Raw genomic sequence first — 13,487 nt, forward strand, 5'->3', positions numbered from 1 at the left:
CCCTTGGTGTGCCATCTTCTGGTAAAGGTGGGTCGTTACTTGAATTGATGCAAGGTGTACGATTTTTCGAGAAAGTTTTTTTGAAGATTTTTCTGTTTTAGGATAAAAAAGTATTGTAGAGGCATTCATATTTTAATTGTAATTGATCTAATGTTACAATAACAAATGTTAACAAATTAAAACATGCGAGATTAACGTTATTCCCAACAAACTTTTAAATACATTAAATTCTCAAGATTTCATTCATATTATCTGAGATGCAGAACATACATAATGATAAACATACATTATTATTGAGCGGTTAAAATTTGTAATTTAATTAAATTAAATAGACTGTACATTAAATCTTAAATCTAGATTCTTAAGTATTAAGTTCATTCTTCAATATTAAATGAACTTTCATTTTTCATAATTCTTCGTAATAGCATTAAAAGTGATCATTTAAAGTAATACTCGATGTCATCGTGTTTCTAAAATCATTTTCGTCAACAAGTATAATATGTTTAATACGCATGGTCAGGATTTACATCGTTTACTACAGAAGTAGCTTCGTAAGCTAATCGTGCTGCCTCTCTTTGATTTGCAATTGCTGCATGCTCCTCGGCTATCTTCTGGTAGAGTTGAATATGTCTGTCCTTCGCTCTCCCCACACTCGCCGAATCCTGTAAGATGTTATACACGATCATCGGGTGAAAGCTACCGTACCGAATCTTCTCTAGCAATAAAATTAAGCCTCAATCGAGTATATTTGTTCACGACTGATACAAGAAACTTGGATAGAATTATTATTGGACTGCGGGTATCTATGTAAAAATTCATATTTTTATAAATATAATTAAGAACCGTAATCTAGGTAAAAAATTGTCTTACACTGTACTTTGGATCTTTCGATATATCCATCATCAACGCATCATGCTTTTTCATTAATGATATATTTACAATTCAATTTATCAATAATTTCAAATCTTAATTTGATTCTTTTACATCTCAATGGTTTGAAAAAACGACACATTTAATAAGGAGTAATAAATAGTAAATGCGTAGTATTCAGACCAGGTAATAATCCTTCAGCTAACTAATAATTAAACAATCATAGAATTTAATTATTACTGTTTGTTAAAAGACACAATTAAATGTTTATTACCCGTGGTAGATTGATTGGGACGCCATGAGCATTTGACTCGGCAATTTTCTGGTATAATCGAAAATGTTTTTCCTTCGCGAGTCTCACAGCTTCAGAATCGATAGGTTGGGCGATAGTATCTTCATAATTTATTAAAGATGCGTGAAATCCACTTTCATCAGCAGCATATTGAACTGTTCGTATTTTATGCTTGGGATCGATGAAGGAATAAGAGCCTAAAATATAAACAATTAAAATTTATTTATATAATAAAGACAGTTTATAAATTGAATATATATTATTTGTCGATATTTGTCCTAAATACAAACAAGATTACAAACACAAATAAAATTATTTTTATGTAAAACAATAAACACAAGACAGAAGTTAAATAAATATGTAAATATCTTATATATCTTCATATATTATATGCATTCTGTGTATTTTTATGTCTTTAAATTCCGCATAAATGCATGAAAATCCATAGTCTAATTATAACCTGTAATAATGATTTCATAAGAAGCATTGAATTACCTTGAACATGTCCAGCGCCATCTCCACTCTCTTGATGAACACGATCAATGTTTCCAGGATATCGTCCCGCCTGGTATTGAAAACTGTAAGGTCTAGGAGGCGGTGGTGGAGTAGTTGTAGTCGTCGTAGAATATTCTGACAAAAGATGCGATACGTCCCCCAGGCAGGGGCTAATCAGAACGATTGCGATCTGATTCGAAAGTATAGTAATCTAATTAGCTATGTACACCGACCAGTTAATCGAATGTAATACAAGTTGACGTCACTTTTGTACAATTACAATTGAGTAACAATTATGAATTTAGTTTATTACATGAATGTTTTAAATTATCAATAGATTTACCAATTTAGTTAAAGAGAATATGAAGAATATATATATATATATATATATATATATATATATGTATATATATTCATTAGTAATTCTTTCTATTTTAAGTTCATAGACAATATTTATAGAGATATAAAAATTAGAAAATAAAAAACTAATCAATAATTGTAATTATGTGAAATAATAAGAAACGAATAAATCAATAATCATATGTCCAGATGATGAAAGATGAAACCTGCGTACGAAGTACATAAATACCAAACTGATTACGGAATCAAGAATAATAACTTCAACAAACAAATAAACACGCGATGTAACAGTATTTATTATTTCTATTCTTAAATTTTAGTTATTTTTTAAATTTCACGTATCAAATGTTTTACTGAATGAAACGAATCTTATTTAAAATACATTGAAATTAATTGATGCTTTAGTTAATAAAAATTGAGATATAATGGCGCGATTAAAATATTACGAAGAATTATATAACGATATTGATATGGATTAAACGATGATGATATTAAATATGGTGAAATTGATGTACATACCATTAGATTTCTCATCTTGGCTGCTATGAGTCGACACTTTCGTATAGACGAATCGACATAAACTGAGATACTCTGCCAGTGAAAGTAATATAAGAAACTAACGAAAAGGTGGAGGCAATACGTGTTAAGCCTGTTTTAATATTGGCGCTTCTTCGAACATAGTAAACATTCCTTTTCATAGTAAAATAATTAAAGCGGGTATTATAACGTGTTGTAACACGTTAAACATCTCTAGATCGAATCTGTTATCAATTTTTGCTTTAATTTTCAATGAAAATTATGTAAAAAAAGAGATTTTATTGAAATTACCAAATAATTATATCTGAATAAAATTCTAGTATATTAAATAAATTTTCTATAAAAAGCTAATAAAAATAAAATTCAATGAAATAAATTCTATATCTGGAAAATCTATGCAATAAAAATACCTATGTATAATTTCATAAGAAAATAATGAAGTCGGGAAATCATTAAGAAACTAATATTATATGAGATAAAATTAATTATAATTTTTATATATTTATTATAAAATAAATATTTTAGAATAAATTTACAATACGTAGGATAGAAACAGAAAAAAAGAAGGAAAAACATTTATGCTCATTTATTCATAAATTATCTCAATGGATGGACTTTAACGAATTTGTTTAAATCTGTATAGACAATTGAGCATTTAATCAATATCGAGTTTCTTGAAAGTGCCTTCAACACCAAACAGATCGGTCGCTGTTTTCCCTTTACCTGCTCTCAATGATTCATTAACACGCCTTGTTTGTTCTTCTTCCAAAAACCAGTCACGATTATCCTCGAGCATTTTGACAGACTTTTCGTGGAGTTGCATTAATGGACCAGCCTTTCCACCTGCCTCGTTTGGTAATATATCTACTGGTAAAAATTTCGCTACTGTATCCAAAGTTGTATGTGTATGAAGCTGTAACAAATTAATATAATCAATTAATAGTACCGTAAAATCAGTTATTAATAATATCTTCAGTGGGTTTCGAGGTTTAAAATTTTTAAGTTTGAAATAAATCTGAAGTGCAAGTTGTACCAATACTATTCTATTACCATGTCTAATAATTCCTTCTTCATGAACGGTTTCATCATATTCAGTATCACATCCATCACGCTCGTAATATTCATAAAATGGAACCCTTTCAAGCGAACTGGCAATGCCTCTTGCAAATAAAAAAGATACTTCTTCAAACCCATCGGATTCAATCGAGCAGCGTGACCGAATACAACGTTCTTCATATCGAATAAAATGATGTGCCCCTGAGTTGTGCCTTCTTTGTAAAGCCACAAATCAAGCACCATGCTCAGAAATTTCATTGCATCGTTATAGACATAATTCGAAGGATCCGTATCGATTAGTCTTCCGTAAAGAACAGCGTAACCTTCTGGCGTTTTCGTCTCTAAAACTTGAATAGATCTAAAAATCCAATAATTATTAAATTACTAAAAACTCCAAAATCACTATTATATAATTAATAAGATTAATTGAGATTTATATTTTTCGACGCTTAGCTTAAATATCGGGTTATTCAGAAGGTTTGTAGCGAAATTTGAAAAGAGATAATCTATTACTGTAAATATTAATTAGAATTAGAATTACAAGCAAGGATTAGAATTTTATTGATTAATACACGCAGATTTAATATATTTATAATTTTACGAGTTTTCCTTTGAACATCTTTTCGCTTTTTCACAATTTCGCCAAATATACAGTAGAGTAGAGATTTATGTAGATTATTAGAAACATAATGAATTCTCTAAACAACTTGATAAATAATATAATACGTTAATACTCATTTTTCTTTTTTTTTTTTTTGTGAATGATAACATGTATTAGCAAAGAACAGATAATGGGTTCTGTGCGTGAAATTAGTAATTAAGTGTAGTATTATACGTAATATAAGATAATTAAACGTGAGAAGATTAATACGTGAGCTTTTAATTAAGAACAATGACTGTGAAGATGAAGCATGTATGGTATTTGTTAGGCGCCTTTAGTTACTACATTCAATTTCAGTTGTAATTATTATTTATAATGGAATAATAATACACTATATATGTATATGGCTTAGAGAAATCGAATTCTTTAACGCTAGAGCTATCAGTAACTAAAGTATACCCACATTGTCTGAAAAGATTTCCTTAATTCCTTCGTCCCTAAAGGATCTCTATTGGAAAAGAATTCGGGTACGTGGCTCCTCACAGTATAATATGCATCAATAGTCGTTTTTGTGGGTTCCATCCGATAGTAATTACTATGTAGAAATAACACCAATTCGGAATCTGTTATTTTTGGTAGATGAGGCTGTTTCTTGTACCAGTCTCTTAACATCTGCATGTCTTCCTCTTTCAGGTCTTGATTATTCTTTAACTCATCTTCATATTTCATTCCTTGGGATGCCATATTTGAGTTCCTTCAAAAATTTGACAAATCTCCTTTATATCATAAGACTCACAAGGAAACTTTAAAACACAGTCTTTAAATTTTGATCAAATACGTAAACTTAATTTTTATTTAGCTTTTTACTTATTAATTAATTTGTAGCTTCCGGTTTTGTTTTATCTTTGAAAATTTGCAGTTTTGTTGGATGAGAAGAATGTTTTTCCTATTTAAGATACAGATTTTACTAGAATCTTGTAATTTTCATGTATACATGAAATATATGTAATTTTAAATATCTACAGAAACTATTAACGATATAATTTAGTTATCAACTTCGATACAAGAATAATTTTATAAAATGTACAGTAAAATTTATAAAATATTCTTACATATAATAATGAACTCAGACGTAAATTATTAATTTTACAATGATACAATGTACAAGCAATAAAATATTCACGATATGAATGATTAATTTTGAGACATCGATTTTTCCAAAAATATTGTAAAAATGCATCAAAGTCGATGTGGAAAGACTCCTATTTAATTTTCTTGAATAAATTGATGATACTAATATTTTATATTTATGGCCTTAAAAATTTTTAACGAAAGTCGTAATTTTGTTTATTGAATAATTAAAATGAAATATTTGAAAAAAATGGAACACTTCAGTACCAAGGAAAGCTTATTTCCTGAAGATCACTTCAACGCGATACTACGGTGGCGGTTTGAATAGTACTAACTTCTTTAGAGATCCGAGTACAATCGAGTGATGGAATGAGTTAATATCGGATAATCACACATAGCGTGACAGTCGAGGTCGTCAGACTTCCAAGTGCCAAATTATATATCTTAACATGACATGAAAAATCCTATGAAAGATTCTATGAAAATTGATATGTTTTTATATAACCACTTATGATGCATAATAAAGTCAACGAGATGTGTAAACATATAATGAAACGTTTATATAAATAACTTTTACATATGGTATTTTAAAAAGATGTAAACAATTAAATTTAAGGATGTTGAGTTAGTTACAAATACTGCGATATATCAAGCAATTAATATTAAGAAATATCAGATAATTATTATTAAGAATATTAGGGAATATTAGGTAATCTATTATTTGTTTAATGGTTTAATAATGACTAATTAGTAGAAATTATTTTCTAAATTCTGGAATGTATGAGATTAATTCAAGTACTAAACTATTAGGAAAAGTTTTTTTCTTATCATTCTGATCAAGCAAAAATGTATAGACGTAATGTACTGGATAGAAATAAAATGCATCATGACGTTGAATAATATGTCCCACAATATTGCAAACAGGAACTTGTCATTAAAGAAAATTGTTAGGTTACGGATACCGAAGTCGGACTTTAAAATGATGCACACGTAGACAAAGTGTCAGTTTTACATTAGATTACACCGCAAGGTATCAGTAATAAAAGTGAATCGTTTAGCCAAAAAGATTGGCAAACTAGTCAATTATTATCTGTATTTGTGTTTATTTTGTAATAGTTAATTTATTAGATTAATAATTGCATTGTTTAAATTTTTACATTGTTTTATCATGATTATTTATCAAAAAGAAATATGTGTATAACGAGCACCAATTTTCTAAAATATATTCTTACAACCTTGTACAACTTAAATATTCTATCATTTTCTTGAAATTATTTATGAAATTATACATGGAAGAGTTTCATAAAGAATTGAAAGGAGATGATTTCGAAAATTCCTTTGTGATAAATTACCAAGAATATATCTTGTTACCCAAAAATGTATGAAGCTGTAAATATTAACAGGTAGCAATTAGTACGTAACGGTATAGTTAATCGTAGAACTAAAGAATTCTACTGGCTCTAATTACTAGCATACGAACAGAAAAATTAAACAAAGAAGACAACGATTTATTGAGTAAAATGAACACAACTCGTGTACAGTAATAAAACTTTATTACTCTTTATAAGATACGCGTAACAAATAGGTTTCTCAGAATTTAAATACCAAAAATTGTTCACAAAGTCGCATACAGAGAGGAGATTGTTCATTAAATAAAAAATATGAGATCGATACTGTCTTAATCTATGTCGAGCTTTTTGAATGTGCCCTCGACACCAAACAGATCATTGGCGATGTTACTTTTTCCAATACGCAACGACTCATCCACCTTGCCATATTTCATTTCTTCGAGGAACCATTCTCGTTTACTGTCGATTTCATTTATCCGCGCTTCCTGCATGTCAGCTAGCGATCCAGCTTTTCCACCGATTTCATTCGGTAAGAGATCGAGAGAGATGTATTCTTCCAGTGTTTTTAACGACGAATGCAGGTGTATCTAAAAAAAAAAAAAAAAAAGAAAAAATATGGAAACTGGTGAAATGTAAAATAATATTTAACTTTAAAAAATATATCGAAGAATTTCTATACAAATATTTTTATTTGGTAATCGTGCTTTGTGTTCTCACTTGAATTTTATTTTTACTATGTTCAAATACTTCCGTGAGTCGCTGGTACAGATTATTCATTTCAATAAAAATTATTGATAATATTACGAAATATTTTAGATAAGAAGAAAAATAATTTCTGAAGGATTAACATGGTAATTGCAATATCGTTTCACGTACGGAATAAATAATGCACCTACTTCGTAACACTTTTAGCATCGAGAAATGCATCACCGTTGTTGCTCTACAGAGCGGAAAATTATCATTTTATGCAAAGTCTAACATAGATAAGTAATTATTTCTTATGTAAACCGTCGTCGAAAAAGACATATATGATACATAAATTACAAATGATACACCGATGTTCTCGTAATACGTGAGCAAAATATTATGAAACTAATGTAATGTAATCGATACATACAATACCAGGAAATTCGCGTTAACTAGTGTATAATTAATTATTCAATAAACACAAAATGAAAATTGTAATTCAACAGATGTTACTAAAATACCAATAAATCTTAAGTCAAAATATCTGGTTTTAACATTCAACGTATTATTCATATTCCTTTTATCATTTTTCACAAATAAAATATATTTCGAAATTTGAAAAGGAGTGTACATCTGTTGGTATACAAACATGAAAAAGAGACGAATAGAACAGCAGATTCGGATAAAACTGCAGATACTTTTAATCTTTTTATATTGTTATACAAATAATTAATGATGGAACTAAAACTCTGAATCTCGTTATAAAATTCCTTACCATGTTCCAAAGTTCCTTTTTCATAAACGGTTTTGCCATATTCAGGATGACATCCATCACTGAAGGAGTATTAATAAAATGTATGCCCTTTATACGAACAGGTATGGCTTCCTGAACGTACATCACTAGCTTTTTCATCCCCATAGGATTTATCCGCCCTACGTGGCCGAGAGTCACGTTAGATGTATCTGCGATAAAAATATAGCCATCGCAAGTGCCATTTTTCAAACCAATCAAATCGCATCCCATGAAGATATTCTTATTACTATCTTCGAAAGAATAGTGCGATGGATTAGTATCCATTAACCTTCCGAAGAGTATCTTGTAACCATGCTTCGAGAGTCCGGGCAATTCAGAACTGAAACTACAGTACAGGAAGAGAGATTAATTACAAATTATTTACTAATCAAGAAACCAGTAACATTAATAGGTTTAATTACTAACGGAGAAAATTTCAAATTAAACAACTAAGTAATAGAAATTATGAAACAATCGATTAAAACTTACACAACATTAAAAGCTTGCCGCAATTCTTTGGATCCCAAAGGGTCTCTGTTATCAAAAAACTCAGGAACATGAGATCTAATAGTAAAAAAATTCTCTATAGTATTCTTAGCTGCCTCCATGCTATAATAATTACTATGAAGAAACAAAATGAGATGCAAATTGGAAGGTTTAGGTAAATGTTGCTGTTTATCACACCACTCTCTCAACATTTCGATATCCGACATCTTTAGTTCCGAATTCTTCTTCAATTCTTCTTCCAAGGAAAAAGGATAAGGCAAAGGGATCATCTTTTTATTGACCATTTTCGTTTCGTAATTTAAACCAGTCGCACTGTGAACAAACGAGTCAAACAACAAGTTCTTCTGAAGGTGCACAAGAATTTTTGTCGCGTCGCGACGATCTTTATCGTCAAATCCTTGAATGTTTGAAGAGTTCTTGATCACTGAATCACGATAATTTCATCGATAGACATCGACGCAGGAAAGTCTAACGCGGAAAACGTGTACGCGAATAAATTAATCGTAAGCAAAAACGGTATCACTGATCGGTCTGGAGTCTTAACGAAGACTGAAAGAAACACTGGGCGCGTTGATTTTTAATTCAGACCGTAAATTGATTGAGTAACGTGTGGAGAAGGTAGCATTAGGCCAACGCACGGCAAATGTGTGTGTTTACGATTCAGGAATATTGTAATTGTTGTATCGTTAGAGTATACGGTGGAAAAAGATGATAATTACGATAGACGAAAACACATATTAGACCATTCTCTATCATTTCATCTGTGAATTATGCGTAAACACTGTTCATAGATGGGTATTAGGACACTGAGAAAAATGAGATAAAAGTTTAAAATCATTAGCGATTTGTTATAAGTAGTATGTGAATTTTCATGTAAGATAGTTTTATAAAGAATTAGAACAGAGAGAAAGGAATAAGGGTAAAGTGAAGATAATATTTGTATCGATGATTATGAAAATGGAGTAATTCGTGTATTCTTCATTTCGAGATATTTGTATTTTTGCGTTCGAATCGGTTAAAAAATATTTTACCATTATAGTACGAAATTTTCTATTAAACTGTTTGCTCGTATAGCATAAAATTTACTCTTATTGCCCGTGGTTGTACAATTTTACAAGAATCTCATATGGGAATATATGCATTTTAAATAATAAACAATTTCATTAGTTTAATCTACAACTATGTTGTGAAAATTCTTCTATGTTATAGTAAAATCAAACAATATAATACAGAATAATTGACTGATCCTTTGGTAATCTATCTCAATTATTTGTATAATTCCTTTGCTAATCTAAATTAATTATTTATATAAATGTATAATTATATAAATTGCTGTATTCTATATGACGTTGCGATATTTGTAAACGGGAGCGTACTTGCATATGAAATCATAAACAGTAGACTGCATAAACCGATTCAAGTTGAAAGCACCACGCCTAAATTCGCCGGTAGAAGCGTCATGCTGCTACACATAATGTTAATTAATTTTCATAGAGGAGCATCAACGGAGGAATTATGAAAGCATCCGCTGGAATAAAAAAGGCATTCACCGGAGCCGCAAAGGAATCGCGACGCTTTCTAATTTAATCATTTTCTGATCTAGTTCCTCGTTGTTCCGCTTTGAACACGGATGTCTTGAGTTTGCAATTATCTGCAAAAAAAATTCTCAAGAATATAAGATATTTATAATGATTGTAGACAAAGTTCATTATCAGAAGGGAATTAACAAAATGTACTACGTAAATATTTAGTAAGTATTTATTTTTAAAGAAAGTGATCGTACAGGGCGGTACGTAAGTCCTGTTTTCCGTTTAAAAGTTGTATAACATTTTTATTTGTTAATAAATTGCGTTTATTTATTTATTTATTTTTTGCTATAAAATACACAAAGTGGAAATATTTTTAATTCAGAAACAGAAAATAATGTGGCGTAAATGATCCCCGTTTTCTGCATCGCAAGCGTGGGCTCTTTCCACTACGTTCTGCATAACAGCTGTTAATGTTTCGGGTCTCAGGGCTTGAATTTCTTCCTGGATATTGTTCTTTGTCTGTTATATTGTTTCAGGTTTATCAACACACATTCCTACAGATATTTCTACAGAAAAAAGTCGGATGCTGTTAAATCGGGCGACCGGTAAAGCCAATTGAATTTGGAAGCTCGCGAAATTAAGCGACATAATTATTAAAAAATTCAATTACTTTTACTCCTTTTTCCGTTATGAATTTGTCAATCATAAAGTTGTACAAAAGAAATCAAAAACCTAGGAAGAAGATTTTAAAATATGTGATAGAGAAATCGTTATAAAATTTTTAAATAGGAAAGTACCTGTATAAATTGAAGTGCGCAAAAATAGAAAGTTTTACACTTATGAACTTATGCATGCAGTACGTAGAACTTATATTTATATACGTAATTGCTCATTATTGTGAAATAGTGATTTACATCGTTAGATAACAGCATGCAATAGAAATACACGGCAATAACGAAACCTCCTTCAATTTCCTTCAGCTTGAACGACACTTTAAGACATGTAGTGCAAATTAAAGGTACGACAACCCTAAAGCAATTACATTGTATTAAATAGTAAGTTTCGTTAACTACTTCTACGAATAACTTAATAACTACTTTCTTAATATATTGCAATCAGAAGGAGGAAATTATAAAAAATTTATATGTAATAAAAATGTAAGACGAGCAGGTTTTTAATTAAATATTTATACGTATGATATATCTATTTAATTGATCAATTAAATATTTAAATAAAATTCTACTTTGAATTATATAAGAAAACAAAAATAATGTTAATTTAAATTCCATTCGAATAAAAACTAAATAAGATGATCAACGACATATATTTTTAAATTAAATATACTTAATATAATATAAACTTAATAATATTTATCTAAAACATTTATTTTTTTACTTATGAAAATCTTCATTTATTATATTATCAAAAATATAGAGTCTCCAAGTACGTATCTTAATACAATATCAAAGAAATTATATAAATCTCATATTGAAGTGAAATAAAATATAGTAAATCGATTTTATTTTTTAGATCCAACAAAATTTCTCGCAACAGAACACGTGCCTTTTAGTTCTTCGATTTACCGTGAAAGACGATGGCACAGTTGTCGCTGCAGTGTATTTGATCACACAGATTATAACACACTTACATATACACAATACACCTCGTTTCCTTGTAGTAACGTACACATGGTCGTAGTGTGATGCAAAAATGGATTGCGTGTTTAACCTACCATGTACTTTACCTGTACTGTAAGTTATTTGTAATAAAACATATACGAGGTTGTCAATATACATATGTACCAATGTGCATTGCAAGGAAGTTTACTTTATTTCTTAGCAATTAGAAGATAATATTCCATGTAATTTTATCATTAAATATGATGACTTCACGGTTGTATACACTTTTACACTTAAAACCCTGCAATGTCGTTGAAATCAGAAATTTCATTTTTCAAAACGTTTCTAAAAGTTCCAAACTTTTTTATTGCTCTTCAACTGAGGCAATTAAAGATAAAGTAACAGATATTAATGATAAAAAAGCTTACTTATCAGAGAATATTAAGCCTGATAATATAGGTTACACCGAAAAATTAACAAATAATGCATTTATAAAAAGAAATGAAGATATCGAAAACAATAGTAGTGTGACAAAAGTACATAATGAACTACAGCAGTTACGTGGTACTGAATCTTTAGCAGGAAATATCTACAAAGTAAATGATACCTTGGAAGATATAGATGAAGAACTACCAGGACCATTTGATCATTGCAATGAAGATCTGTCTGACATTGGACCTAAGATGACAGCAACTTATAATTTTGCAAAATTTGCAAACGACTCACATACGATTCAACAGTTAGTTAAATTAGGAGTTGAATTATATAAATTAGAAGCAAACAAAGAAGTACTAGAAATGTTTCTGAAACTCGACTTTGAAAGAGATATGAAACCATACATACAATTTTTATCTGATTGTGGTGTAAAGTCAGAAAATCTTGGATTCTTCATCACCAGATACCCTAAAGTTTTTAAAGAAAACTTGGATGATCTTCATACAAGAATAAGGTATTTGAGAGCTCGTAACTTTAACATACAAATGATACAAAGAATAGTAAACATACATCCTCCGTGGTTGGCTTTCAAGACACAAGAGATAGATAGCAGATTAGGTTATTTTCAAAATAATTTTCAACTGAATGCTTCTCAAACAAAAAATTTGGCAGTAAAATCTCCAAAGCTTATAACATATGATATGAAACGCATAAGAAAGAGTACCTTTGCTGTAAAAGAGGAAATGGGTTTTAATGTGCCAGAAATACATCTTATTTTGCTTAAGGCACCACGTGTCTTGATTCGAGGTAATTAAAATAATTAATGCTAATAATATCTTAATAGGAATACATTTACTCTATCTGTTTAGATGTGAAAATGTTTTATTTTAATTACAGCCAGAACTGAAGTGGTGAAAACTTTTGATTACCTCCATAATTATATGGAATTGTCACATACTATTATAAGCCAAGAAGCGCAGGCTTTATTGTGTAGAAAAAGCAGGCTTGAAAGAAGACATAAATTTTTAGTAGAATTAAAAAGAAACCAATATGATCCTACAAAACCATTATATGTGTCACTATTAAAGTTAGTCAAAGGTAGTGATGATGAGTTTTGTGAAAAAGTTGCAAAAGCATCTATTCAAACTTACAATGATTTTCTAAAGACTTTTTAATGTATAAAATAAACATAATTATATTATAATAAATATTTATATTTTTTCAGC

The 13,487-nt window shown here is 29.5% G+C and overlaps 3 protein-coding genes across 3 annotated transcripts; 1 reads left to right on the forward strand and 2 right to left on the reverse strand.

The window, feature by feature from the left end:
- Positions 1-113: 113 nt before the first annotated feature.
- Positions 114-2,777, reverse strand: LOC126863407 (uncharacterized). Its single transcript, XM_050613532.1, has 4 exons — positions 2,537-2,777; positions 1,658-1,847; positions 1,145-1,359; positions 114-662 (listed from the first exon to the last, which is right to left on the reverse strand). The coding sequence occupies exons 1-4, from the start codon at positions 2,549-2,551 to the stop codon at positions 504-506; spliced, it is 579 nt and encodes a 192-aa protein (XP_050469489.1). The 5' UTR covers positions 2,552-2,777; the 3' UTR covers positions 114-503.
- Positions 2,778-3,035: 258 nt separating this feature from the next.
- On the reverse strand, positions 3,036-11,519 carry LOC126863575 (uncharacterized). The gene is made up of 6 exons (XM_050613841.1): positions 8,661-11,519; positions 8,154-8,517; positions 7,025-7,278; positions 4,675-4,965; positions 3,605-3,968; positions 3,036-3,467 (listed from the first exon to the last, which is right to left on the reverse strand). Exons 1-6 carry the CDS (start codon positions 8,960-8,962, stop codon positions 3,210-3,212), a joined length of 1,833 nt encoding a protein of 610 aa, XP_050469798.1. The 5' UTR covers positions 8,963-11,519; the 3' UTR covers positions 3,036-3,209.
- Positions 11,520-11,680: 161 nt separating this feature from the next.
- On the forward strand, positions 11,681-13,485 carry LOC126863401 (transcription termination factor 3, mitochondrial). Its single transcript, XM_050613523.1, has 2 exons — positions 11,681-13,068; positions 13,159-13,485. The coding sequence occupies exons 1-2, from the start codon at positions 12,087-12,089 to the stop codon at positions 13,434-13,436; spliced, it is 1,260 nt and encodes a 419-aa protein (XP_050469480.1). The 5' UTR covers positions 11,681-12,086; the 3' UTR covers positions 13,437-13,485.
- Positions 13,486-13,487: the final 2 nt, after the last annotated feature.

The sequence above is a fragment of the Bombus huntii genome, chromosome 3 (genome assembly GCF_024542735.1).
Source record: "Bombus huntii isolate Logan2020A chromosome 3, iyBomHunt1.1, whole genome shotgun sequence".
NCBI lineage: Eukaryota > Metazoa > Arthropoda > Insecta > Hymenoptera > Apidae > Bombus > Bombus huntii.